This window comes from Amyelois transitella, chromosome 3 (assembly GCF_032362555.1).
Source record: "Amyelois transitella isolate CPQ chromosome 3, ilAmyTran1.1, whole genome shotgun sequence".
Taxonomy (NCBI): domain Eukaryota; kingdom Metazoa; phylum Arthropoda; class Insecta; order Lepidoptera; family Pyralidae; genus Amyelois; species Amyelois transitella.
Window position 1 is genome coordinate 8,299,151 of NC_083506.1, and position 20,263 is coordinate 8,319,413.

At 34.0% G+C, this 20,263-nt stretch overlaps 3 protein-coding genes across 4 annotated transcripts; 2 read left to right on the plus strand and 1 right to left on the minus strand.

Moving 5' to 3' along the window:
* The first annotated feature begins 195 nt into the window (after positions 1-195).
* Positions 196-9,714, plus strand: LOC106137814 (5'-nucleotidase domain-containing protein 3). Of its 2 annotated transcripts, none has more exons than XM_060948613.1 (9): positions 196-560; positions 795-970; positions 2,372-2,599; positions 4,066-4,200; positions 4,662-4,819; positions 5,128-5,314; positions 6,263-6,403; positions 6,939-7,090; positions 7,730-9,714. In XM_060948613.1, the coding sequence occupies exons 1-9, from the start codon at positions 410-412 to the stop codon at positions 7,953-7,955; spliced, it is 1,554 nt and encodes a 517-aa protein (XP_060804596.1). In that variant the 5' UTR covers positions 196-409; the 3' UTR covers positions 7,956-9,714. The 2 variants fall into 2 exon arrangements, with proteins under 2 accessions (XP_060804596.1, XP_013194182.2); XM_013338728.2 differs by having other exon boundaries at positions 198-560; positions 7,751-9,714.
* A 294-nt stretch (positions 9,715-10,008) lies between these two features.
* On the minus strand, positions 10,009-14,386 carry LOC106137815 (endoribonuclease CG2145-like). The gene is made up of 6 exons (XM_013338729.2): positions 13,843-14,386; positions 12,702-12,813; positions 12,147-12,231; positions 11,290-11,442; positions 10,951-11,039; positions 10,009-10,610 (listed from the first exon to the last, which is right to left on the minus strand). Exons 1-6 carry the CDS (start codon positions 14,220-14,222, stop codon positions 10,374-10,376), a joined length of 1,056 nt encoding a protein of 351 aa, XP_013194183.1. The 5' UTR covers positions 14,223-14,386; the 3' UTR covers positions 10,009-10,373.
* A 1,350-nt stretch (positions 14,387-15,736) lies between these two features.
* Positions 15,737-17,043, plus strand: LOC106137816 (uncharacterized). The gene is made up of 2 exons (XM_013338730.2): positions 15,737-16,005; positions 16,374-17,043. Exons 1-2 carry the CDS (start codon positions 15,954-15,956, stop codon positions 16,814-16,816), a joined length of 495 nt encoding a protein of 164 aa, XP_013194184.2. The 5' UTR covers positions 15,737-15,953; the 3' UTR covers positions 16,817-17,043.
* The last annotated feature ends 3,220 nt before the right edge of the window (positions 17,044-20,263 follow it).

Sequence of the window (20,263 nt, forward strand, 5' to 3'; positions counted from 1 at the left end):
TCAATATTGAAATTACTACAATAATACAATACGATCTATAGTATTTTTGGGTGTTAATAGCATTGACGGTAACTGAGTTAGTGATACTATTAATAGTTTAATTGATACTATTTCTTACTCAACTATTATTGGTAGCGATTATCAATAGTCAATCTTATCGATACTGGACTATCGATTCGCAACACTAGTATAATTGTGTACAGTTAGACACTAGACAGTCAATTCAATTTGGACAATCAGTCATGTGTTCAGTACGTGAATTTAGAATTATGTTTTGAATTATGCAACGATATTTTCTTGTCTACAACACCGGATTAATTAAATATCGTAAAGTTCAGGTCTTGCATCAGAAAATTCAAATTAAGTCATCCTAACCTTTTTACAAAATTGTTTTTTAAACCCATTAAATATGAGTCTTTTCACTTCATTTGTTGGTGGTGTTAGAAGATTAAATCGTGTTTCTTTAGTTAAATCAGAAAAATGTATATTATTGAGACGAGAATATTCCACACGGGAGTTGCTGAAAGAAGCATATTGTCGCACGAAGTTAAAATGCAGATGTGAGTAGAGTACATACCTCTAGTTAGTACGCGGTTTCATATACCTACATAGTTATTAGCCAATCTCTGTGTAGGATTTGAAAGATTTTGGGGAGGATTTCTTATTATTTACAGGAGAAACACGCGACAGCACAATAAAGAATACATATTATCTTCTCCCACAGGCTTGACATTTTTTTTGTTACTTGTTACAATATTAATAAGTTAAAATAAATTACGGTGCCTGCTTTACAGCCAAGAAATTGCCCCAAGATGTAAATCCAAAAGGTGTTTTCGCCTGTAATGAACTGGACTTGTCAGAAGTTAAAGTATATGGGTTTGATTATGATTACACCCTTGCCCATTACAAACCTACCCTGGAACATTTACTATACAATCTGGGTAGAGAAATCTTATTGGAAAAATACAATGTAAGTATGATTTAATTTTGTTTTATTATTTGTTTTTTTAATAGTGTAATAAGCATCATCAATTAGGAACCAATCAATACCAGAATGGCATCAAGGGGTTGCTCACTTTCAGTGTGTTTTAAACCTTACTTACTTACTTAATGAGCAAACTTTTTTAAGTTTCTTCCACCACCAATAGGCATCATAGGTTTCAGATTTGCAATGTAACTTTTATTGTCAGTGTTAGCTCTATTTATGTCCTTACTGCTCCAGAGAAGGTTAGGTGCATAAACAGTAAGTACATGAAGTCATTCCTCAGTAATTTTCCTCAGTGAAGAGGAACTGTACCAATTTTGAAACATGCTTACATATTCGATGGAGTGTGCAGGTTTCCTTATCGTAACTAATGTGGAATTTTCACTGTTTAATCATTTTCATTATTAGCAATTTATTTTGTAATGCATAAAAGAATATTTTACATTGCTACAGTATGATTTGAATCTGTGCATCATTTTCTTTTTGATCTCTGTACTATCAGTGCTCTTCATTTCCAAGGTAAATACAAGTACATACATACATACATAAAATCACGCCTCTTTTCCGGAGGGGTAGGCAGAGACTATCTCTTTCCACTTGCCACAATCTCCGCATACTTCCTTTACTTCATCCACATTCATAACTCTCTTCATGCAAGCTCGGCGGTTTCGGGTACTTTTGACCTGATCCTTTCCTAGGACGTCCTTAATTTGATCAAGATATGTTCGTCTAGGTCTTCCCACTCAGACCTTTCCCTCCACACTCTCCTTGTATATCTGCTTAGTCAACCTGCTTTCATTCATCGTCTCCACAGGACCAAACCATCTTAACATACCTTTTTCTATTCCTGTAACTACATCTTCTTTTATATCACAACCTTCCCTTATCATGCTGTTCCTTATCTGGTCACTCAATTTCACACCCATCATACTCCTTAACGCTCTCATTTCCACTGCATTTATTCTGCTTTCGTGCTTCTTTTGCCATACCCAACTTTCACTCCCATACATTAAAGTTGGGACCAACATGCCCCTTACCACTTGTATTTACTTACATTCACTTTCATTCCTTTCCTTTCCTTCATAAATAGGTTGAACAGCCACGGTGACGTAACACATCCTTGCCTAATGCCTTTCTCAATCTATAATAACCACTTGGTGTGCACTCCGTTTATCCTGACACAAGCACTTGAATCCTCATATAAGGATTTCAGTGCTTGTATTAAGAGACTGCTCACCCCATGCATAGAAAGTGCTGACCACAATTCATTCCTCTCAACTCTGTCATAAAATACTCTGTCATAAATACTAGTCTTACGTCATATTCCTTAATACTAATGCTATTTTGTGAAGCATTCAAACTCATTTGATTTTTTCCTAATTCCAGTATCCACCAGAAATATTGGACTTGGAGTACCGACCTAACTTTGCAGTGAGAGGTCTTCACTATGACATTGAAAAGGGCTTGCTGTTGAAACTGGACTCTTTCTTACAAATACAGTTTGGTGCAGTATATAGAGGCCTAACACCTGTGTCAACTGAAGAAGTGCTCCAAATGTACAAGAATAGAATAATACCAATAGCATATGTTGAGGGAGATATGAGAGCACACAAAGTGAGTAAATTTTTTTTAATGATTTTTTATAACTTTCTATCATCACCATGTTCACCCTGATTTACATGTCCATGGAAAAAAACCTGAGGTCTGTCAAATCCCACTATCCAGATATAGGCAAATTAATTGAAGTGTAGCAATGCTGCCTTGTGAATTCTGTTATCATTGGATTGTGACCCTGATTATTTTGCCTGAAATTTCTGATAAAAAAATTTTGATCAAAATATCAAGCTGTTACTGTTTCTCTTCTAATAAGCCTTATCTACACTAATATTATAAAGAGGAAAACTTTGTTTGTTTGGTTGTAATGAATAGGCTCAAAAACTACTGGACCGATTTTAAAAATTCTTTCACCATTCGAAAGCTACATTATCCACGAGTAACATAGACTATATTTTATTTTGGAAAAAAATAGGGTTCCGTAATATATTTGGATTTTTCGGACACAAACTGAAAAAATTCAACCAAAAACTTATTTTGCGTACGCTGCCTAAACTACAAAAGGTAGAACCATAAAATGTTTTAATTAATTGTAGATCTTATAAATATCTACAAAAAAGTCCGCGACACACTATACCTATCTATGTCGAGTGAGGCACAACAACCACATTTTTATTTAAAAATTTTGAATTTTTTTGGTCTACATTTAAACGCGTTTTTTTTTACTCCTACTATTAATCCTTATCAAAATAAATAATTTCATCAATAAGTACAGTTTATGTAGATAATATTTGGTCTTTGAATGATTAAAATTGGACGTTTGGTTTTGAAGTTGTGGTGAAATTAAAATATTACGATTTCTGCTGCACGGCCCGTTGCGAAGTGAGCAAGACTTAGCCACTTTGCGGGCGGTCCTTTAGTTAGTTCTAATAGAGATATATTTAGTATCGGCTGTGCATCCGTGCGAAGCTGAGGCGGGTCGCTAGTACATTTATAAAATGAAATTTTCTTTGGCCTTACAATACAAATATATTATTAAAAGTTCATAGAAATTCTTGTTACTATTAACGACAAATCAAATAATAATGAGTCAATTTAAATTACCTTTTAAATTCCACAAGAAACTAAAATATCTGATAAAAATAGTATCATTATCTTTCAGTTAAGACTAACTATAGTATGTATATACTATCTACTATCTTATCTTTTGTCTTCATGTGTGTTCTAGACTTATGTGTCTAATGAGTAGCACTTGTAGGCAATCATTCATTTGTGCTCCCCTCAGTGTTGACACAAGTACATATTGTCACATTCAATTGTTAATAAACTGTTTATATTGGTATGTGTGGAGGGAGGAATGTATTATGCACATGGCAATTATTGTTCTATCTTATATGGTAATAGACCTGTATATATATTTATAAGTGAAATGATAGAGCAATGATATATTATTTTTGATTTTTTTTTATTCTTTAATGATTGTATTTTTGCACTAATAATGTTATATTTGTCTCTTAAAATTTCAGGCCAATAGAGCAAAGATGGTTCATTTAGCAGATTTATTCTCTGTGCCAGAAATGGGATTATTGTGCAATGTAGCTGAGTATTTTATCAAAAACCACATTGATTATCATCCGGAAATTCTATTTTTGGATGTTAAGGTAAACTATTTGCATTTTTTTGTAATGTATATATTTTTCAGTATGCATGTATACTTTATCGCACCACCAACTTAAAGTTTTTCTATTTGGTAAGCTGGTTGACTGGTAGAGAATGCCAGACGGCATTAAGTCCGCATTTTGTACATTTTTTTTGTGCAATAAAGTTTTAATTAAATAAATAAGCCATTTGTTGCAAAACTGTAAGTTTCCCTTTCTTTTGATATGGTGAGGTAGAAGGAGGCCCGTAGTTTGCTTAATCACATATTATTTAAGATATCCATCATGAATGAATACTTATGACATAATAACATTGTAAATTATAATGAAAGTACCTAGTTAATCTTAGAACCTAATTCAATGTAAGATGACAAAAGGAACCATATTAAATTGGCTTTCTCTTTTTATGTTAAATTTGCTTTCACTTTATATTAAAACTTCTTGAAATATTTTATGAATTTCAGAACTCAGTACAAAGTTGCCACCCACTGATGCATAAGATAGTGGCACAAAATGTCGAAGAATACATTAGGCCCAATCCAGACTTGAGAAAATACTTTCAAATGCTCCAAAGTAGTGAGAAAAAGTTGTTCCTAGTCACCAATAGCCCCTTCCATTTTGTGTACGTATCAAGTTCAATATTCATATATTAAGCTGAATATTCCTACTTAGGCGATATTTGAACAAAATGACTAATTGACAAAATAAAGTATTTGTGCAATTTAAATTAATTTATTAATTTAATTTAAATCATTATTTAGTAAGATAAATTTATCAGAAGAAGTTATATATATATGACAATTCTAGTAATTAGATTGCATGATCCCAAATATTTGTTTATAAAGTATTTAGTTTGTTGTTTAAAGAAATTGCCGTACTCAGTTGCGTGATTAAAGTATGAAAATTATTCCTAATGTCGTCATATTTCAGAAATGCCGGTATGGAGATGTTAGTGGGCCACGATTGGCGCGATTTCTTCGACGTGGTCATAGTAAATGCAAACAAGCCCAAGTTTTTTACGGAAGTATCAAGGCCAATTCGAGTTTTTGATAAGAACGCCAATACTCACATATGGGAAAAGGTCACGTCGCTCGATAAAGGCATTATTTATTACGAGGTATGTGTTGCATTGACCATTTTTCTCTGAGTTTAATAAATAGGTGGTTGTACTTTTTTTTTTATGTTTTCATGTACCGACTTATCTCCTATCAAATCATCGTCATGCTCCTCCGGCGTTAGTCTCAGTTACGTCTCCCGTTCGCTTATGAACAAGATCCTGGATTTCATAAGTCAGGTTTTTCACAAGATGCGACTACTGTCTGACTCCTCCGCAACCTTTGTAGAGGAAAGTGACTAAAAATATAAAGGGATATTTTTTAACTTCTACCTCGACATGAAATAATAAAATAACATATGTTTAAATTGGGTTATAATTTTATAAATACCAATGATTTTAATGTTACAAAACACGATGTCTATCTTCATACATTTGTTGTACCAAAGCATCTCATTAATTTGAATGTTCAATTACATTTTGGCACTTTGCCAAGTACGCTAATCAAATCAGCGTAATAGCACGTGGCATAAGCATGTTATTTATATCAAATGTTGTTTTATTTTGAGAAATATATAGATATATTTTTAAAAACGACGAGTTTGATTGTTAAACAAGCGATATTGTATTTTTTTTTTAATCCATTGGCAGCATACTTAGATAATCGCGTCTTTCTCTCTTACGGAGTAGACAGAGCCAACAACCTTGAAAAATTGGTAGCTCACGTTCAGCAGTATGGCTGGCTTTCTCATACCATTAAAAAAATATAAAGTATGAAGTTTACCAAAATTAAAAAAAAATCTAAGTAAAGATATGCCTGCAATTGGTACATATTTTTTAATTTCAGGAACTGCATTATATCATTTTTTTATTTTGCATTAAAGAGATTACAAACAAACAAAAAAATCTGCTCCCATTTTTTTCCCGTTCATGTTAATTTAAGCTATAGCTGTCACGTTTACGTTTATCAGTTTTCATATGTTTACACAAAAATATTTTTTTACATTTCAGGGTACGGTGAAACAGTTACAAGACCTGACCGGCTGGAGCGGCCACCAAGTGCTGTACTTCGGCGACCACCCCTACAGCGACCTCGCTGACGTCACGCTCGAGCACGGCTGGCGGACGGGGGCTATCATTAATGAGTTGACGGTAAATAAACATTTTATAGTTTTTGTTTTTGATATCATCTATTTTGAATTTAAATGGGTGGCTAGGCAGTCAAGTCACACATATAACACCACAGCAGCTTAAGAGAGAACGAAAAAATGTAAAATGGTTTAGAATCAGTCCCGTATATTTTTATTTAATTTTTTATTTATGTTGATGGCATCACAAAAAAAATTGGGTCACGCCTTCAAAGATTTAGATTTGTATTTTTCTCACCAAAAGAACGTTTGACTGTTAATTTTAAAAGGCGACTAAGGGATAGGCTTATAAACTTGGGATTCCTCTTGTAGGTGATGGGCTAGCAACCTGTTACTACTACTCTATGTACTACTACTACATAGAGCCATACAGCTGAATGTGGCCTTTCACTCTTTTCTAGACCGTTGGCTCTGTCTATTCCGCGAGGCATATAGACGTGACAACATGTATGTATGAATGTTTTTTATCCCATCGAACATCCTATCTTTTGTAAATTCCAAATCACAATCAGATTCATAGTAAAATTTATTTATTTTAGCACGAGATCAACACGCTTAACACGCGCTCATTCAAAGAAAACGCCAATTGGCTACAGATGCTCACTCAGTTGATTGAGGACCACCAGGACTATAAGGAACCTGAGGCGATTCAGGTTTTAGAAGAATGGATGGCGGAGAGAGACTATCTCAGGTTAGTACATATTTATTTGATAGAAATAACGAATGGTTAACTTGCTACGCTTTATGTTTGTGCAATGTTGTATATAATCGGTAAAAATGCTGGACAGTGTCACAAAGAAACTGCAGAAAGTGTAATATTTAACGTTGTCGCGACTTTTTCACAATATGCTATTTGATATACATCGTGTAATGGTTCCTTGTTCCAAGGAAATGCATGAGCTTATTAATAACATCAAAAGTTATTGGGATTTTCATTTGGATTTTCAGTCAGTCGGGGTCCTCTTTTATTTTTATTTATATATTTATGTACAACAAAAAAAAAAACAAAAGAAACAGAAAGTAATACTTTGTATGGAGGCATTATTTATTTCTTTTATACATTTTGAAGATTGTTTTGTGCTGTTTGTCTATATGAACTTAATTACTGTGCCGGCATCATGTGGGAAAAGGTATCGTCGAAAGATTAGTAAAGATTGGATGATGAAAATTCCTGCAGACTTATTATCATTATCACTTATACAGAATATGTTCAGTGTTATTGTTGCGTTATGCGATTGTTGACTTGCTCTTCAAAATTGATGTTTATTGTTCAATTGGCGCTGTAAATAACGCGTGATTGTATCTTTTGCTTTTCATGCTGTCATTGTAGGAGTTATTATATCGCTTCCAGGAACGACATCAAGGCAGTGTTTAACCCACAGTTCGGTAGCGTATTCCGGACGTACCACAACCCGACATACTTCTCACGGCGACTATTCAGATTTGCTGATATTTATACCTCAAATATCACTAATTTACTCAATTACTCATTAACTCACACGTTCTATCCCAGACGTGGCGTTATGCCACACGAATATGGCTCATATTTCGTATAGTTTTAAGATTAATTGTTTAAAGTAAAAACTTTAAAAGTAGATTAAGATCAATTGTGTTTCGTTGTATAAAGACTGGAAAGGAGTTATTATACCATTTGTTTAGGAGATGTTTGACATTTTATAGATGAATATTTTTACAATTTAAAGTGATACCGAAATCGATATATCGTTATTTCTGGTATACTCATAATTTTTGGTATATTTTACATAAGCAAATTTTGGAATATGCGTGAAAATTATATTTTCTTTTGTGGAATATTACTTTTCTTGTTGTTGATATTTTTGTTGATAAACTGAGTTTATATACATGTTATACAGTATATATATACTAAATACATTAAGTAATTTTAACTTGGGGCTACTTATTGGATTTGCTCATTTTGATCGGCTTCTTGTGTTCATTGTTTAGAAATCGAATCATGTCTTTGTAGAATATAAGTATTCAGCCAACTATATTCTAGTCAAATGTATTTAATACTGTCTCGTTAAAGTTAAGTTTGAATATTTTGTAATGTTTATAGTATACCTGCTAAGTTAACATAATTGTATAAGGTGTTTTAAATCATTCATTTTAGAGTAAAACATATTTATTATATTTTTTAATTTAATATTTATGTTAATTTACCTTAGACATATTTATTTATGGCAGTTTTACATGCATATAAATATATTTTTGCTGCAATTTGTATATTTAGCAGTTTTGTGAATAATATAGTCTCCAATGCTCTGTACATGGGCCATCCTCCTTGATATTCTCCAGTGCTTTCCAAAGTGTATATTTGGAGTGTCAATTCAGTGTTGTGCCCCACACAATGATTATATTTTTTCATTCTTGATTAACGAGTCGGTGCCAGATCAAAGTTTTCAGTGGAACAGAAGGAGTTAAGGCTCCTGATAAAAAATACATTAATACCACTGGATGGCGCCAGGCACTGGAAAGTGGAAATTAATTTTACTCTTGATTTTTGTTTTTATTATATATATTTTTATTTAAGTCTCTAAGGAAATAAATCTCATACATCATTATACGAAAATACATTTATGCAAACTTAGCTTTAGACCAAAACATATCTTTGTCAATTTGTAACATCATACCTACATTATACAAAATATAGTTATATTTTAAAATTACTAGCAAATTTCACATGACATGATGAAGATATGGAAGTATTAAATATCACGTTTCGCTATTTAGAAGAATTTTATTTAAAGTTTCGATCGATATACCCCGAATAAAATGTAGTCATTTTATGTATATAATCTTATGTATTATAAAATCATTTGTTTTGTTCGAATGATATAAAATAGAATAGGCATGTTCTGACAGATCCGAACTACATTCAGCGACTGCTATTTGATAGAATCAGTATTTTCGGATGCATTTTACTACTATACAAAATATACAACAGCTTTACAAGTACTATTTAATCAACTTAGTAGCTACTTTTAAAATCAGTAATGTTTTTGCCTAAATATCCAAAAGTGGACAACGTAGTGATTCTCTTTATGAACTGTCTGTAGTTATTATACAATATGTCTAAATTGTTGCAAATTGAAGATTTTGATTACAATCTTCAATTTGTCTACACATAATAATGTTCTAAGTTATAACAAAAACGTAGAGTTCAGCAAGCGTTGAAATTAAAATTCAAGTAGTTACTGTAATACTGTAAGCCTTTGTTTGTTTTTAATATGCAGATGATTATTGTGCCATTACTTGACTCATAATAAACTAGACAATAAATCATTGAAATATCAACATTGCGTTTTGTATTTTTTTCCATAGTATTTTCCCCGTAAATGTTAACCTATCATCGACGTGTTTTAAAAATAATAAATAAAATATTTTTGTCTTTATAATTCTGATTGATGATCGTATTCTACTTATTCGTTGTAGCGTTATCTCAAAAGTCGTGACATGACCTGTGAGACTAAGTTCTATCGATAACAACTATTTGCTTCGACACAAATACACTTCGTAGAAATCATACACAAGTTTGGAGATGATTAATGTGTGATAATAAGATTTAAAATATAAATAAAAACAACACTATATGTTTAATTTTTTTATACACATGCAGTTAACACAACGCCTATTTAAATAAAAATATGTATTAAAAATAAATTATTTGTATTAACTTAAATTAACTATGGCAAGTCGGTTTTACTAAAAATGGGGAAATGTTTTAATTATTAGTTGCTTAAATGGTTGTAAGAAATCTTCATATTAACTTCGAATAAATTAATCTTATTTTATGACATTTAAGAAGAACAATGTTTATCTCTGGAAACACGGGTAACGCAACCTTATATTTTCATTATCATCCTTACGTTTAACTCGGTTATGTCCTTCCACGGGAACAGCCCGTGGTACGCCTACGACTATTATACAGGAGAAAAATTAATCAAATAAACATGTTAAAATTGTGGGTAGGCTGTATCTATGAGTTTCACATTCTCTGCGGTAAGAGTCTTGGTTTGTATGCTGAAGTTGATGTTGTTGTAGCGAAGGTTGCAGGGCCGGTCTGGGCGGGCCATGAAGCAGAGCGTGTATAGAGCGGTCTCGAGTTCGGGGGAAGTTCCCACGAACATTGTCACCTCTGGCGCATCCTTGGTCTCCGACAGGACAGAGTGCTGCTTCAGTATCATGCCTTTCTGTAATGAGTTTAGACCTATTTATGATTGTCTTTGGCAAGTTTTTAAGGCACTCTTAACATTTAAGCGTAGCGTATTCTGATAGGGAGGTCGCGTTTTTAATATAATATCGTCAGTAACACATTGAGACGCCTCACAGCTTTTGCGGAATTCGTAAACAAAGGGACGGGAAGCAACTCATATTTAAAGTTCTCCTTTTAATAATTTTAGAGATAAGCAAACAAATTATTCTCTGTTGGACGTTTCAGGAACCTTTATTCCTCCTATTAGTCCATGTTCTGTGTCCACCTGTCTGGAAGAAAGCTCGGGGGGAAATAGGTGTTTTATTTTCAGTACTTACTCCCGCAAGGTCGAGTTTGTTGATGTATCCAAGGTAGTTTGCTTTGTGGTCCAATTCGCGCTTGGCAAAGAACAGCCAGCTGTGCAGGCCTGAAATTTTTGTATTTGATTTGATTATATTGACTTTTGTAAAATATAATATCATCAAAGACAGAAGACAAGAAAAATTAATAGACATGATATTGTATCCAGTTGCCTTCCTTATGTTACTGTCTAAATCTTTCATCATTTCTCAATTTCAAAGTAGTGGTTCTCAACCGGAAGAATAACTGGCAAGCTGGCTAGCAACCAACTGGTCGCATGAAACACTAGGTAATAATCATAATTCTGATTCTCTTACCGAGTACAGTGTCAGATTTGAGCTCAGCCATGAAGATGTTTTCGAAGGCACAGCTGCATTTGCACAGTCCAGTCCAGTGCCGGGCGTACTTCGTGAACCAGATCTTCTTGAGGAGCTCCACTTGTTCCGGATATTCGTTTAATTGCGTCAAACCTGCGAGTTAAGATCGAACATACATACATTCATCAAATAATTCCTCTTTCTCGGAAGAAGGCAGAGAGCCCCTATATATTTCCGTTTGCCACGATTTCATTCTCTTAATGCAAGCCCATCGGTTTAGGGTACTCTTCAAAGGTCAAGCACTTTCCACAGAACGTCCCCGATTTAATCAAGGTACGTTCGCCTTCCCCTTCCAACGTTCCCATTCACACTGGCTTTGTTTTATTTGCTTTGTCAATCTGTTTATGAACGAACTCATAAATAAGGTGAGTAAGCGCAAACAGATATGAGCACGTGTGATGGATAAGTTTAACAATGTTACGAACACTTGCAGGTGGGTGACACGGAATTCTACATTTTTTAGTCATCTGGCTGGTAAGTTCAGCCGAGGCGAAATGCAGTCTTAGCGTACTCACATTGGTAGTTATATATTACTATGATTGTTCTCTTGGATACTTTGTAAAGAATTATTTTAAAACCTTTGGCGCAGTAGTAGCGTTCATGCCACTTAAACATAAAGTCCTTTGATTTGATCTCCCCATTGGTATAAGACGAAAATTACCCATTTATCTGCTTATACTTTTACTTTTAGTCTGGCTCAATCTTTATAATACTATTTGTGTAATATTTCATAGCACGAAGTCATGCTAATCTAAACCTTGAATTAAAATTATGCTTTATACATGTAAATACCTTACCTTTGCTGACCAGATATGTCATGAGACTCCTAATTGGGCCGGTCGCAAGTATAGTGTTAATGTAAGTGACTTGTTCCGTTTCTTCCTGCAACATGAGATCACCGTTAATAAAGGTTGTCTGCGTTTTGTTTGATAAAAAGCAAAATTTATGATATTTTATGCATTGAAAGATTGAGTGTCATCCTAGGTTTATTACCAAGGATAGTACTTATAATTCTTCAATAAGAGCCGGTTCTCCAGGGCAATGTAAGTTTAAGGCAGACCTAAAAATCGCTACAGTGTGTAAGAAGGAGTACCTATCGGTTTTAAAGTTGCTTTATAAAAAAATATTTTGTCTTTCCTTCAGCAATATTTCATATATTTTATTGAAAATACTTATCATACTTTGCACGGAAATTATTTAGGTAGGTAGGTACTTACCTAGATTTCACAATAGGTAATTTAATTTTCATAACATTCAAAAATCTTAAAATGTGGCTTCAATACATGGAAATGACAATATTGGCATATATTATTGTTTTAAGTCTTAAGAATTCGAATCGGAATTTTACTTACATTAGGTGTGACGAATTCTGGCCTAATCACGTTTTTGTGATAGTTATCGAAGAGGGCCACAAAAGGTCTTATTGTGGGCCCATTCCACACATTTTCCGGCACGTTCAGAAGACTGGAACAAAAATAATATGTAAATATTTATATGCTACATACTATATCTTGGATAATATCTCGTCGACGAACCTAATTAGGTAAATAGAATGACCTAGAATACCAATTCTGACAAAGGTTTTATCAGCTGTTGTGACATAGTTACTTATATAATCACGTCTATTTGGGTATATAGCCTTGCAGGGTAGACAGAGCCAACAGTCATGACTCAGACTGAAAAGCCACGTTCAGCCGTTTGGCTTAATGATAGAATGGAGATTCATATTAGCCCATCGCCACATAGTTTACTTGTAGGTAAATAAAAGGTAAGTTTTAAACTTTATATGTAGGTACTACCCTAATTTCTAGATTCTAAAATCGGATCCTCGTGAAAATCCGCTCTTAAAATCAGATCATAGTAACCATGTTGTTGTAACATCACAGAATTATTAAAATAACATCACAATTTCAGTTGCTAGAATAATAGATAGGTACTTTGTTGGAAAAAGGTAGGTCTGTACTAAGGCAATTTCTTGATTCCTCGTTGATGCTTAATCAATTTGTGTACTAAATCATGGAGCTACAAAAATTATTTATCAAACTCGTTTCAAGTTTCTGACAAGTTCTACCTATATGTTGGTATTTCTGATGAAGTCATTGTTAAGATTCATTGTTATGTAAATTAAGTTCATATTGTATACATATGATTTAATCTTGTACCTACCTAATATTGACCACTTTACTATTTAGGGCGAATATCTATATAAGATTACACCGGATGCCTTGACAAAAGTTAGAAACAATACCTACTTAATTCTTATTATGTACATGATATACGTACATAAACATAAATAAATACCTAGTAACCTATTAACGTAATTACGGTTTCATATCGCATTTCATTTAAAAGCGACGGAGAAATGGGAATGAGTATCAACAAGTTCATTCTATCTATCTACTAAATCGTTAGTGGTGACGTATTATAAATAAATGGCCAATCTACTTGGTATTCAGGCGGTGTTAATGAAAATGCCTGTCCAAAGTGACTTACTTCGATTGCGCCTCGTCGTTCTTCGACATGGGACTGGTTTTGCCTTGAAGATTGACCTGAATGTAGTTGAATGCATTATTGATATCCGCGTTGAACATCTCATCACTGACTCGGAGGAGGTCATCGTCAGTGGTGGAGTCTTGCACTTGCTTGAGGAGGTCATCGTAACTTTTCTTCTTCGCGTAATCTACCACTCCTCCGACGACAGTTCCGATTTGCTGAAGCGTGTTCGTGGCGGAGTTTCCTTGCTGGCCACCGTTAGCGACTTGGTTACTGATGAGGTTTGGCAAAATGCTGTTGAAGATTTGCCCGGCAGCATGGGCGATGTCGTCAGCTCGAGTAGCCGCCAAAAGCGTCAGGAAAATAAATGAGATTTTCATGGTCAAGTAATTGAATCAGTACGTTGAGAGTGTAGGGATCACGGCGCACTAGTGATCTCTGCGCCCGCGTCGGCTTGGCCACACATTGCGACCTCTGGCTTACGTCACTCTAGGCATACTCGTATGTACGTTATTAAGTAGATACAGAACGCTATTGAGATTTAACCTGCAGACTTCCAGTTTTTGCGTTTTGTTGTGATTATTGACCATGACTTGTTATTGTCAATATTTTTGTAATGTGGTTTATAGTGGTAAATTTGTTACGAAAAAAAAACTTTACTTTGCCTACGACTTTATCCACGTTTATCTGGGGTTTTCTTCAAAAAGTAACATTATCAAATTTTATCAAAATCGTCAAGTTTATTCCATAACAAACAGAAAACAAATATTATTTCTCTAATTAACTAAATGTACCTACCTATTATTCGTATGGATTTGCCCTTCTAATGAGAACTGTTATGATACCTACTCTAAATCATCTGGATATTGTTTAGATATATACGCTTTTATTACAAAAGATAGACTAGATAACTAATAAATAAAAGTTTCTTGTGTGCAAAATTATTTGAAAAGTGTATTAAAATACAGATTGACTAGTAGTAAACAATGAAAAGTTAACATTCCCTATCTTCGGTAAATGCAGATCAGACCTGTCTTTTGTAGTAGTTTCTCCGAGTTATTTGTAACCATTTTGCCTTGGGAAGTACACCCATGAGGTCACTAGTTTTATTTCTAAGGCTGACAACATCACATCATGTCATGGCATATGTAGTAGTGCAAACAAAAAGAAAGTCAGAAAAGAGACATTACCTCGACGGTCGCAGGCGAGCGCGCATCTGAAATGCAACAGTTGCGTGCGCCTGCGCCGGGAAAATCTAAACTTCACGTCATGTTTTATGCATCAGGCGGCTTCCAGCACCGTCTATAGATCAAAATCGACGCTTCAGTTTAGATAGGGTAAGTAATAAACTTCAATGCTGCCAAATACCATTGAAACTCTACTTTTAATTTGAAATAAGTATTGAATAAACCTAGTTGATACTGATAATTTTAATGAAATTAATGGATTTGAAGTGAAACTCACGACTGGATTCTGGAATATGCTGCCAATCAAGTATAACCGCAACTTCTCATTTGGGTTACGTGGAGAGAGAAGGCCAATATCACATTGCTTCACAGTCAAAATTATAGTAGGAAGGGATAATCTTGCTCCCGAAACTGGAGTTGTTTTACCTTAAAAGGTAAACAAAAAAATGTAAATGCTTCAATGAAAGAAATTAAATCTGATTGGTTTTATAGCTTCTGTGGAAATCCATCTAAGTGTGTCAGAGATTGGTTGGTTATTTAAATTTTCCAAAACAATTTTAATATTCACATGAGATCTAAATAAAAAAGTGCTTAAAACTATTTTATATTAAATGATATTTATAAATTAGGTAATATTATAAGTGAATCGAATAAACAAAACCTGTTAATCTGTACCGAGAAAATGGTTATCGCAGAGGCCACTGTTAAGGTCATCGAGCGTTGTATCGAAGCTCAGTCGAAATCTTGTCAGATTGCCAGTGTGTTCAGTCAATATCTAACATACAAGTTTATAGCCTATAATCAGTGTCCAAGAAGTTTAGTTTTTATTTTAGTAGTCAGAAATCCTTAACTGAAGAAGAAATAAGGATATTTTATATTAGAAATAGGAAGCAGTCGGCCCCCAGCCTTTTTAGTAAGGACATTATGAAGGCCGCCGTAGTTGTGTTGTTGTTTTGTCTTCATTGCAGTGTAGAGTGTGAGTATTTTTTTATAAGTAATATTATGTTTCTTTTAATATCAGTAACCATTTAAAAATAGTTTTCGTATGTATCGAGTAGGTATAAAGGAAAACCATATGTGCAACACTTGATAAATGTAACCTAACCATAACCTAAAATATCAAAAACTTAGTTGTTAAGAATACTTTTTAATTTATAAAAAATGTTATAATTCTGATGTATACACAAAAAAAATGTTGATATCCTGGTCATCTTGCCGTCTGCACCCTATGGCTTTCTCTCTGCAAGTTATTTTTACTTGTAAATTAGACGACATTTTGTCGTTAAGATTGATATTGACGGAAAACAATTAAAGATCGATAATTGATTCTGTAAACAATTACAGGTCGTAAAACGTATGCACCAATCGACAAAAATGCAAACTTGGCTTTCATCAATATGGAAGGCGGCGGCGGAGCGCGACCACCCTCAAACCAGAAACCTGCAGTATCTTCAAACCAACAACCCCCACTTTCTTCAAACCAGCAGCCCCCGCCCAGCTCTCCGGGCAAGCCATCGTCTCCTACCAAGGTCAACCCTCCTCAAGTTTCACCGACGCAACCCCCGGCTAAACCGATAGTAACAATGGTTGCTCCTACGCCAGCTAAACCTCAGCCTCATGTAAACCCGACCCCCGCTCCAGTGAAACCTAACCCAGTAAAACCTGGATCACCTGTAACCACTCCTGGACCGGGAAGCGTGAAGCAGCTAGTCAATTTCTACGACAGTCAAGGCAAAGCGAGTGTCATCAGGCCATACAGCTACAGCCAAGCAGTAAAACAGGGATAAAGGTTAAGAATGATTGAATATGAAAAAATAAACAACCAGTAGAAATTGGTAGTGTTCTTTTGGTATGTACTGTAATAAAGGTAAACAATATTTTTATTGAAAAATATATTTTAATTTAATTTGCCTAGGGAAGACAAAAAATAACATATGACATAATAAATTACTTATACTTTTATAAAAAATAGAAATTTGAAACATATAGATAGATTTGAAATTTGTTTTTTTTTTTAAGACATGAAGCATCATTCAAAAATAACAATTTACACGTAACTCTTCTATAGAATTAAAAATGAATAATTATCAAGTCATATAATGAAGTAAAAGTGGCTTTTTAAAATAGTAGAGACTTAATTAAAATGCCACTCATTTTAAAACTAGATCTTTTGTTTCAGCTGGGTAGTTATGTTCCTATATTTCGATTAGAAGATATCTTACAGTTTTCAAAAATAGAGTTACCATTTGATATGTACTTACGCACGGCTTTTTTCGAATCGAATCGAAGTTTTTCTTTCATAAATAAATATTTTTGATTGTTGGCGTTATGGTAAAAACAGTCTGGAAATATAAGCTAAATCTTCAAATTTATTGATTAAAAAGTTTGTATTTTTCTACAAATAAACTCAAAAAAGATTTGCCGAAATTTGCACAGAGATATAAAAGACCGGCAGAGGTAACAAACTACTTTTGGCTGCACGCCTTTGGAATAAACTGCCTCTTCATAGAAAACTGTTTCCTTCTGCTAATTCCTTTAAAAATAATCTTAGTAAATTCTTTCTCGAGTCTTGAATTTGTTATTAATTTAAGTATACAAACATGTTTATATATATATTACTTTATTTATATATGTACGTAAATTATAAGTCTTTAGGATGCTAAAGACTTATTATTTACATACATATATAGGCAAGGGTGAACAACAGATCATTTACGAGGTATGATGGTACCTCGTAAATGAACTGTTGTTCACCCCTGCCTCAATTTTGTGTGCCTTATTGTCAGGTTGGCTGGAAGAGATTCCACTTAGGGATAATCCCGCTTTAGTGTACTGTACCTAACCTACTACTGTTTAATATTTGTTATGTACTCTTTTACCTGAACAATAAAGCATTTACTTACTTACTTTTTTCTAGTCCCGCTCAAAAGCTGGACCCACAGTTACAAATCTGAATACTTGCATTGAGATTTCTGTGTTACTTGTATTTAACATTGGTGAGCATGCTTCTTATTTTCTAAATGCAGATAACAGCTGCGCTTCAGTGCAAATGAGCCTCTATTCGATTAACATTAATCAGTAACAACATAAATTTATTTGCATACATGTACATATAACGATTAAATCAAATTATTTAATGAAAAAGTTCGAGAAAATGTTGAACATAACTTTCGTAACATGACGAAATCAATTATGTATACAATTAAAGGAAGAAAGCGTTTAATACACTTAAGATTTTAACGAAACTTTGATTGCAACCTGCTTCTCTGAGGTGAAGATGATTTTAATAATAATAAATATTTTATTACAACGTAAGGTTAACACTCCTGAAACTAAAGTGTTTTTGTTATACGAAAATAACCTCAACATATAAATAGAAGAACATATTATACTGGGAGGCGTCCTATATTATGATTGTATTTTATGTTTTTTATATAATTATTAATCGTGTTATAAATTTTTCATTCGATAATAGTGGAAACACCACGTCAGCGAAATAGGTATCTATTTCTTTAAAATAATCAAATAGAAAGTGGAGATCATGAAGTCCTATCTTCCAAAAAATACAAAATTATATATGTTATAGGTTTATTTAATTAAATATCATTTAAAAATTACGACAGGCAAGTATTTTCCATTAATTAAACCCAATGCAAGGGACGAGGGGCATTTAGAAACTGCTTTCATTACAATTTATTAAGCTAAAATTTTATGAGACATTCACGCTTTCTTGTTACGTTAACGCTGTATCATGCGGTTGAAAGAAGAGTACCTTTATAATAACGCGACCACGTAAATTATATTAATTTAATTGCTTAAAAATGTTACATAAGAGTGGTTAAATAATGTTTGTAAAATTAGAAAAGGAGTCAATGACCGTCGTTAGCCGGATATTATATAGATAGATGCGACATAAAGGGGCATTAAGACGTAAACAATTGCATGGAGCCTATTTGGTGGCAGTGAAAGTGCGTGGATGGGATTGGCGCGGCCGCTGCTAACTCGTAGAGGTATTTTCTAACACGGATCGGGTGGTTCGGACACGCCTTGCAAATTCTTTTGTTTTTATGACTAACCATGTATAAGTACGAATTAATAAAAAACATGATAAGGCGAAACATACATACATATACACAAGAAAACTACATACATATATCACGTCTTTATTTTTTCGTTATAGGCTCAAAAGAGTCATTAGTTACAAGACTCAAAGGCCAAGTTTAGCTGGATGGCTTAGTTATGGACTTGAGAGTGACAGTGGTTGCAAGCCCATCTTCTGAAATATAGAAATAATTAACGAAACCCCGCAAGCGATGTCCAAGTAAGCCGGAGGGGATAATGTTCAGTCCAAGTTAGCTGTGAGAATATTTAGTATAGAAACTTAGTCAACAGAGGATTTATCGGAGAGATAAACATAGTTTTGATCAAATATATACAGTAAAAACCCCACAAACGACAATCAAGTGAACACCCTGCATCATAGGACTTGAAAATTTACTTGAGAATAAGCAAGTTTAGACTAAAAATAACCCTGAGATCTAAGTGTGCGAGGTTGACTGAGCTGGCTGCATTATAAGCACCAGACTTATCATACTTTTGGCATTAGTTCAAGTTTCTTCCTCACATTTCTTTAGAGGTATCCAAGGTGCACCAATGACAACAATCTACGACGATCCTGGATTGAGTAAGACAGGTTTTATATTTTTACACGAAGCGACTTCGCAATCTTTGCTGAGGAACCTAACCCATATTACATCCTGGTAACACATTTTCCTTAAGGTTTCTTCACGATGACTTCCTTCACCGTAAGAGCATCAGTTTCCAAACTACATAACACAGTTAAGAAATAGTAATTGGATGATTTAAACCTGTGCCTTTCTCTGAAAAACATTTTTTTTTTATTAGGTCACCCACCGACGCCTTATTATTCAAGTTTACACCGGTATTAAAACGGCAAAATGGAAGCCCCACAAGCCCCGGATAGGACGCGGGCACTGGGCTGAGGCGGCGGCTCACGAAACGTACCACTTTCACCTTCGAAATGAATCATCGCGGTTACGTCGCAGGACCCCTTTGTTTGTAACGGCGACATATTGTGCAACAGCTGTTCTGTATTGCAGTCTCTTAATAAAAACAATGACGCACAACCTCCTTTTGAAGTATTAAGACTTGCCCTATTAGCCAATGTCCTTCAGCGGATTCTATATTATGAATAAGCATCCGTTAGCTTTCTC